The sequence below is a fragment of the Cydia fagiglandana genome, chromosome 20, assembly GCF_963556715.1.
Source record: "Cydia fagiglandana chromosome 20, ilCydFagi1.1, whole genome shotgun sequence".
NCBI classification, from domain to species: domain Eukaryota; kingdom Metazoa; phylum Arthropoda; class Insecta; order Lepidoptera; family Tortricidae; genus Cydia; species Cydia fagiglandana.
Window position 1 is genome coordinate 4,900,804 of NC_085951.1, and position 8,560 is coordinate 4,909,363.

At 44.3% G+C, this 8,560-nt stretch overlaps 2 protein-coding genes across 4 annotated transcripts; both read right to left on the reverse strand.

Annotated features, from left to right (window-relative positions):
* Position 1: 1 nt before the first annotated feature.
* Positions 2–8,023, reverse strand: LOC134674633 (farnesol dehydrogenase-like). Of its 3 annotated transcripts, XM_063532753.1 has the most exons (7): positions 7,948–8,023; positions 5,814–5,949; positions 5,090–5,255; positions 4,680–4,821; positions 4,171–4,300; positions 1,015–1,152; positions 2–424 (listed from the first exon to the last, which is right to left on the reverse strand). In XM_063532753.1, the coding sequence occupies exons 2-7, from the start codon at positions 5,943–5,945 to the stop codon at positions 380–382; spliced, it is 753 nt and encodes a 250-aa protein (XP_063388823.1). In that variant the 5' UTR covers positions 5,946–5,949; positions 7,948–8,023; the 3' UTR covers positions 2–379. The 3 variants fall into 3 exon arrangements, with proteins under 3 accessions (XP_063388823.1, XP_063388822.1, XP_063388824.1); XM_063532752.1 differs by lacking the exons at positions 5,814–5,949; positions 7,948–8,023 and adding an exon at positions 5,967–6,113; XM_063532754.1 differs by lacking the exons at positions 5,814–5,949; positions 7,948–8,023 and adding an exon at positions 5,502–5,635.
* Positions 6,158–7,260, reverse strand: LOC134674818 (uncharacterized). Its single transcript, XM_063532969.1, has 3 exons — positions 7,172–7,260; positions 6,222–6,717; positions 6,158–6,172 (listed from the first exon to the last, which is right to left on the reverse strand). The coding sequence occupies exons 1-3, from the start codon at positions 7,216–7,218 to the stop codon at positions 6,158–6,160; spliced, it is 558 nt and encodes a 185-aa protein (XP_063389039.1). The 5' UTR covers positions 7,219–7,260.
* Positions 8,024–8,560: the final 537 nt, after the last annotated feature.

Consider the following 8,560-nt stretch of genomic DNA (forward strand, 5'->3'; position numbering starts at 1 on the left):
GTTATTTTAAATGATTGTTATTCTCCATTTATGAAATTTTCTTAGAGATCATCTCAATATATGTGACGTCCGACGGGTAAAGGTACCTTATGGCGGTTGGCGCTTACTTTATTATTAACGCCGCTCCAATATTATTGCTATGAGACGTAAGCGCCAGCCGCTATAAGGTACCTTTTGCCGTGGAACGTCACATATGTAGGTATTATCACTGAACTTATCGTTATAGGTTGTAATATGGCGTTAATCCGTGGACAAGTTTATTTACCCTCGAGTATAAAACAATCAAAATATTTGGGTGCAGACATTATAATTATTTGATATTATATAATAACAGAAGACCAAGATTTATTTATCCATTCGGGATCCGTTTCCGTTCGTTTCAAAGCCGTTTTCCTCCCACAGGCGTGATGGTTAACTCGTTAATCTGTAACAAAACATGTATCATGTATGTATAATATTTGTATACTTACTACAAACTAAAATATATTAAAACATACAAAAATAAACAATTAACAGCTACCCCTATAGTTCATGCAAGATCTTTGGAAATATGTCCTGAAGAATTAATCTACATTCTACAAGATAGGGCCACCCCAAACTAGCGTCCCTTGAGCGTCGGCGTCTAGTCAGCGTTATGGAAAATGGCGTCGCCGCGCAATTGCGCCAACGTTGCGTCGAGCAGCAGCCATAGAGTTAAGTAGACGCCGACGCTAGGGTGGCCCTTAGGCCCTATTCGCACGGCAGCTTTTTCAACGCGCGTTAAAAAAGCGTTCGAATGGCACAAATGGATAGCCACATATGTATGCACACGAAAGCTGTCGTGCGAATGGGGGCCTAAGCTCGGTTTTCCTAGGATACCGCTATCCTAGGAAAACCGAGCTTAGGGTGCCGTCATATAGCGGCCGTCTCCATACTAAATAATATACGGCTAAATATGGATGTCGTAGTGTTTGTATGGAGAATGCCGCTATATGACGGCACCGCTATCCTAGGAAACCAGAGCATTAGACTCACGTTGACGGAGGGCGGGGTGGATACAACATAGCGCACGGCCTCGGCGACGTCTTCGGGGCGCAGCGCCGGCGCTGTCAGCGGGGCGCCGTCCAATTCGGCGATCACCATGTCCGTGGCTACCAGCCCCGGGGATATACTCTGAAATAAGAACATATTTCATATTTATTCAGGGATAATTACAGCTAGATAGCGCTGTAAAATTAAATATCGTTAAGTTCTTATCTTATCGTTCTTACGGACTAGCAAGCGCAGCGTAGGACGTCCACCCACAAGATGGACAGACGACGTTGTTAAGGTCGCCGGAAGACGCTGGATGCGGGTCGCTTCCAACCGGCACGTATGGAGGCCTATGTTCAGCAGTGAACGTCTTATGGCTGAGATAACAGTGAACGTCTTATGGCTGAGATGATGATGATGATTTTTGATGAAGTTCTTATCGTCTACTGTATTTTCCTGCATCAGTTATCTACCTCTGCTATAAAAACATGTGTGCGAATGTTGAGCATATGGTACCTATGTACATATACACTATGCAGGCCATACAATTACGGCTAATTAGCCTATATGTGACGTTCCACGGCAAAAGGTACCTTATGGCGGCTGACGCTTACGTCGCATAGCGCCGCAATAACTCAATATTAGAGCGGCGTAAATAATGGCGTAAGCGCCAACCGTCATAAGGTATTATCTTTACCCTTGGGACGTCACATATAGGTACTCTAATGGCTGTGAATGTGGGTTGGATTCGATTATTTCTGCTGTGGTAAAAGCCTGCCAGGAAGTACCGATTTGTATTAACGGACAGAGATGTGAAAAATACTTTATAAAAAGTATTTAAATACAAAATACGAAATAGGTATTTTGAAAATACAAATACTTTGCGATAAAAGGTACTCTGAGTAGTGAATACCTAGTCTGAATTAAAAAGTATTACTCGGAATTTCCGAGTTGAAAAGACTCTTTATTCTTTGAAATCAATCCTCTATCTAAAGTACAAATTTCTAGTTGAGTGCTCATATTAATTAACCGGTAGGATGTAGGTATGGATGATGGTTTTTAACGGCCAACTTTTAAAGCATTAATTTGTAATGTTTTACAGCTAGTATTAATGCCTCTCGTTAGTGTAATGAAAACGTCTCGTTTGTGTTTCACTTCACCAGGGCAGAAAAGTTTGTTCTCCTCTCGTGCCTTGAAAACCTCGCAACACTCAAGATTCCACTTTTTTAACCACTCGCTATGCTTGTGGTCATGTGCGACGTTACTAAACAGATTCAACAGTTGTTCCATGTTAAAAGAATGAGAGAGTCGCCAGGATTTTAACATCAGAAGAGATTGTAACTCCTACCTATATTACCTACCTACTATAAAGTATTTTGCATTTTGAAAATAGGTCCCAAAAACTATTTCAAATAAAATACAAAATAGTTTTCTTCAAAAGGTATTTAAATACAAAATTGTTTGCATTTTGTATTTGCATTTTAAATACAAGTATTTCAAATAAGTCACATCTCTGTTAACGGATACGAACATTTATTTGGCAACCTGGGCCTTAAAGGTTTCTAGCCCCCACAGACAGAGAATCCTGACCATCGGCCGAATATCTGGTATCCGGCCGCCAAATATTCGGCCAGCGGAACTATACCTACATTTCGGTTTTTCAGGTGCGCATTCTGCAGGTTTGACCTGTTTACTAGTAAACGTTCACGCAGACTCATTTCTAGGTTCGAAATGAGTGCGCGTGCAAGTCAGTGGAATGATTAAATTGTTTTAAAATAATAAACAAGTACGATTATGACAGGTCTGTTTCTTATATCCAATTTACTCCGAAATCAAGCAATGTTACTATCCGGTATCCAGTGGCGGATTTCCCATAAGGCGCAGTAGGCCCGGGCCTAGGGCGGCGAGATATTAGGGGCGGCAAATTGTGACAAAAAATTCGCTGATGATAACTAAAAATAACTCAAAATTAGGCTAGGCAACGAATTCTCAAAAAAAGGTACCTATAGAGGAAATGCTTGATACACAATTTTTGACTTATATCTTAGTTTTTCGCTTATATCTCGGAAACTATGCGTTCTAACGACATGATCATTATACAAAATGAAAGTTGGTTAAATTTGCTACAAGCTACAATTTTTACGATATCTTGAAGGCCTTCCACACTAGTGCGCGAATCGCAGCGTGAAGCCGCGAACGCGAGTGTGGCGTCGATTTCGCAAATTGTTGACGCCTTCGCGCCTTGTTCCCCGTTTATAGGGTTCCGTACCGGAAGAAAACGGAACCCTTATAGGATCACTCGTGCGTCTGGCTGTCCGTCTGTCACAGCCTATTTTCTCCGAAACTGCTGGACCAATTATGTTGAAATTTGGCACACATATGTAAGTTTGTGACTCAATGATGAATGTAAATGAGAAAATTAAAAAAAAGTTTTTCAAACTATATCGTGTTACATATCAAACCAAAGAGCTCATTGTAAGAATCTCAAATACCTTTTTTATAATTTTAAGATAAATAGTTTAGCAGTTATTCAAGAAAATAGGCAAAAAAATGTTTTTCTTGTTTCTTTTTTTGATTTTTTGAATGTTTACCTATGTTTACCTACAAGGTACCTACACAAAAGTCAATGTTATTGGTAAAACTGTCACTTAAAATTAATAAGTACTTAAATTGCTTATTTTTTTCGTAAAACCTATGTTCCTATGATCATGTCACAAGGACGTATAGTTTCTGAAATATAATAAGCGAAAAACCGAAAAATGTGACCTTCAAACCAAACCCCCCTTCCCCGGTCAAGGAGACTTTTGATATGTTCACCTCCTAACGAGCCCAAAAAAGTTACTAAGTTAAAAATGTGTCCCAAACATTTCCCTCTATACCTTTTCGTTGCCTGATCTAAATGTAGTCAATATGATGGGTGCTGATGCTGAGAAAGGGGCGGCTACAAGGCCTGGGGCCTAGGGCGGCAAAGACTGCAAATCCGCCACTGCCGGTATCCGGCCAGATAGTAAAATAATGGCCGGATAGTAACCGGATATCCGGTGCATCTCTAGTGAATACCTCTATCCTGTTTCTGACTTTTATATATAGGTATTCTGAGTCGTCTAGCAACCAAAGTATAAACCTAGTAGATTGCGGGTCAAAGAGTTCAATACTTACCGTTGTCTTGATCTTACTGCCGAAGTCACAGAGCTCGTTGTCAAGAGACGCGGTGATGCCGGTGACTGCGTGCTTGCTCCCCGGGTACACGTTGAACATCGAATCGAAGGGAATGTAGTGGCCCGCAATACTGAAATTATAGGACTCCATGAAAAAACGGGACAGAGGACGGGTAGGTGCATAATCTTCAAACGCTAGCGCTAGAGAGCGAATGATTAAATTTCCTGTCGCGGCCCATCAATTAATCTCGATTGATTGAAGCTCTAACGGAGGTTATTACGTACAGTCGCCATCAGATATATCGGAGCAGCCAAGGTGTTCACAAATATCTGAACACGCCTCTATTGTCAAGGCGTTAGAGTGCGCGTTCAGTTATTGTGAACACCTTGGCCGCTCCGATATATATCTGATGGCGACTGTACCTAAAAATTTTAACCTCTGAAGTGAAGTGGGTGCCACCTCAATTTTATAATAAGTATGTGTTTCAGTTGCTTATTTATTAAACTGACCTGTTAATGTTGACAATATGTCCGGCGACGCCGCGTCGGCGCATGGAGGAGATAGCGCGGCGCGTGCACATCACCACACCTTTCACATTGACGTCAATGCATTTCAACAGATTTTCTTCTGGCGTTGGCTTCGGACTTAAGTCTGGAAAATACCTACATGTGTTGAGAAAGATGATAACGAAAGACATTTAGAACTACGTATTTAAACATATGTGCCCCTAGTACCCCTAATTTAAATATGTTTCGCACTTCCTTTTATTTATTATCATCACACATCATTGACAACCGATGATTGATGATCGAGCATTATTTCGACAATCACGCCGAGAGTTGTCCACCCACGAGAAGGCCGAACCAACGGTGCTTTGGCCGTGACGTGACGCAAGTTAATCGCTATCCTTGTCACTCACCAGTCATACCCCCAGGAAAGAAGACGCCAGCATTATTAACGAGCACATCCACCCCGCCGAGCGTGTCGTCCATCCACTGGAACACAGCCGCAACCTCGCTCTGCTGCGACACGTCGCACTGTCTGCCCACTATACTCCCCTTGCCCGTGACTCGCGACTGCAGTTTCTGCGGGAAATATATTTAATCTCATAATCAGACTAGAAAGCACACAGTAAAAGAGACTTTCCTCAACCACACGCCCCTTACACCTTGGATCTCGAGTGCGCTGACATCACAATTTGTACCAGTAGGTACACGTCATGGCTCCTCTACACGATGGGTCAGCGCCGGCCACTCCAAGGGACGCATCAGCCATGTCACCACCGCGGTCTTGCCGGCCCAGCGCTCCATTATCCTGAGAACATCACCAACCTCAACTAACGGCGCCCTCCTCGCGAGCCCGACGACCCTCATCCCAGCGTCAGCTAGCGCGCCGCACACCGCCGCCCCGATCCCCACACTTGCGCCTGTCACCACCGCGGTCTTGCCGGCCCAGCGCTCCATTATCCTGAGAACATCACCAACCTCAACTAACGGCGCTCTCCTCGCGAGCCCGACGACCTCCATCCCAGCGTCAGCTAGTGCGAGTGCGACGCACACCGCCGCCTCGATCCCCGCACTAGCACCTGTCACCACCGCGGTTTTGCGGGCCCAGCGCTCCATTATCCTGAGAACATCACCAACCTCAACTAACGGCGCTCTCCTCGCGAGCCCGACGACCTTCATCCCGGCGTCAGCTAGCGCGACGCACACCGCCGCCCCGATCCCCGCACTAGCGCCTGTCACCACCGCGGTCTTGCCGGCCCAGCGCTCCATTATCCTGAGAACATCACCAACCTCAACTAACGGCGCTCTCCTCGCGAGCCCGACGACCTTCATCCCAGCGTCAGTTACAGTGCCGCACACAGCCGCCCCGATCCCCGCACTAGCGCCTGTCACCACCGCGGTCTTGCCGGCCCAGCGCTCCATTATCCTGAGAACATCACCAACCTCAACTAACGGCGCTCTCCTCGCGAGTCCGACGACCCTCATCCCAGCGTCAGCTAGCGCGCCACACACCGCCGCCCTGATTCCCGCACTAGCGCCTGTCACCACCGCGGTCTTGCCGGCCCAGCGCTCCATTATCCTGAGAACATCACCAACGTCAACTAACAGCGCTCTCCTCGCGAGTCCGACGACCCTCATCCCAGCGTCAGCTAGCGCGCCGCACACCGCCGCTCCGATCCCCGCACTAGCGCCTGTCACCACCGCGGTCTTGCCGGCCCAGCGCTCCATTAACCTGAGAACATCACCAACCTCAACTAACGGCGCTCTCCTCGCGAGCCCGACGACCTTCATCCCAGCGTCAGCTACAGCGCCGCACACCGCCGCCGCCCCGATCCCCGCACTAGCGCCTTTCATCACCGCGGTCTTGCCGACCCAGCGCTCCATTATCCTGAGAACATCACCAACCTCAACTAACGGCGCTCTCCTCGCGAGCCCGACGACCTTCATCCCAGCGTCAGCTAGTGCGACGCACACCGCCGCCCCGATCCCCGCACTAGCGCCTGTCACCACGGCTGTCTTGCCGACCCAGCGCTCCATTATCCTGTGAACATTAGAAATCATGAGATGGAAATATTCTATCTTGCTATTTGTTGTTATAGACAAGTAATATGCCAACCAATACTGTCGGTATAAAACGAAATCGGCACGGAATTTTTAAGCTGTCTTTCTCTAGACTAGCCTTGTACCTAGTTATTTACCTAGAGTTAGTTTACCTAGAGTTAGTTTATGAAAGCGCCACCATAAACCCTGATGAAAATATGACGATTGAGTCGAACGGCTACACTTTATCGATACACTCATTTGTAATTTATTCTATTTAATTGAAATTATCTCAACAAACAGCTAGGACAAATAATGAATTAGCTAGCTCTAATACATTGTGATTAGGAACATGAGCAAATATAAAATATAGAAATTAATTCCCTAATGGTACCACTAATGGCGATGCGATAAGTACAACATTTTGTGGTGTTGATTAGTAAAAATGTAAGTACCCAAATCGTAAACAAACTGAGCACAGTCCAGTTACAAAATTTCCCATAGGAAAGACGGCCGTCTTTCGGAACGATTAAGATCCAAATGTGTTGCTTAGTAGGTAAACCGCGCGTTCGCGCTAAGATTTATTTTTAATTTCCCATTTTTACATTATATTTACTTTATTTTATTATTTTATTTCCTTTTGTTTGTATTAACTGAAGCATAATAAAAATGGATCTAAAATTCGTACCTACCTATTTATAGTCAATTGTAATATTTACATCAACTGTAAAAGCGTCAACCTTAAGACCTTTAACGTTGTGCAACATGAACGATGTTTTTAATAAGATATGATCGATTTCATTCAATCTAACAAACAAAAATTTAATAGGCCGGCCGGCCGGTAAGTGCCATAACATAAGTACCTAATTGCCTATGTATTATATCTGTGAATTGTATTGCCTACTGTGAAATCTAAACCAGCATATAGAAGGGCTCTCCAAACTACGGCCTGGCATTAAATAGATCGTATGGTGCCTGCAATACATACCTATACAGCCTTTACTTACAAATATAAAGTTCAATAAGCCCTACCTAACCGGAATTTGAACTCAGGGCCAGCAGCTTTTTCCGCAATAACCTACCAGGTAAGCTTTTCCGCATAGTAAACAAAATAAGGTTTAATTATTATTTTCGAACTGTAGGTTTTTTAGAGCAACCCACTGCCGGATCTTTTAAGCTTCCTTCCCTATTTCCCTAAAGGGTCAAAAAATAGAATCATAATAACACTCACTCAGTAAAGATAGAAATTTACGCGCAATAACCAACAACAGCAGGCGCACGCGCAGTCCGGAGCACCGTCAGCGAAGTATTACTATACTCATTGTGGAGGGAAACCTGTCGAAAGTTAGACCTGCTCAGCAAACCTTGACTGCTCCAACAGATGAAACTGACCCTTCTGTATCAAGCCATAAAGCTCGCAATACTGTGGCATTGACATGATTGTAATTAGATATTGTATCCTAAACGTTTGTTTATGGCGTTCCAACGACATACTGTTACAGTTTAAGTATTGGGGATACTGTTTCGCGTTTTTAGCTACCTTGTTTAGATATGGCCGATAGCCAGGAAGAGGGGGAGGAGGAATGTATGCCACATTTAGTACAAATTTTATTCTCTTGGAGGGAGGCAGTCACAGCTCCCCCCCCCCTTGTCACCTTGGCGACGCCCTTGTCGGGTAGGTAAACATGTAAAACTACAAGATGATTTTCAACTGTTTAAGTTTTTATCTTAATCTCATCGAGTAAATTAATGAAAGCTAATCACGCTATGATTTTTTTATTTAATAAGCATTCTTTGGCCTTATTAAATCACAAAACAATCAATTACCTCTGTTAACTATTCCA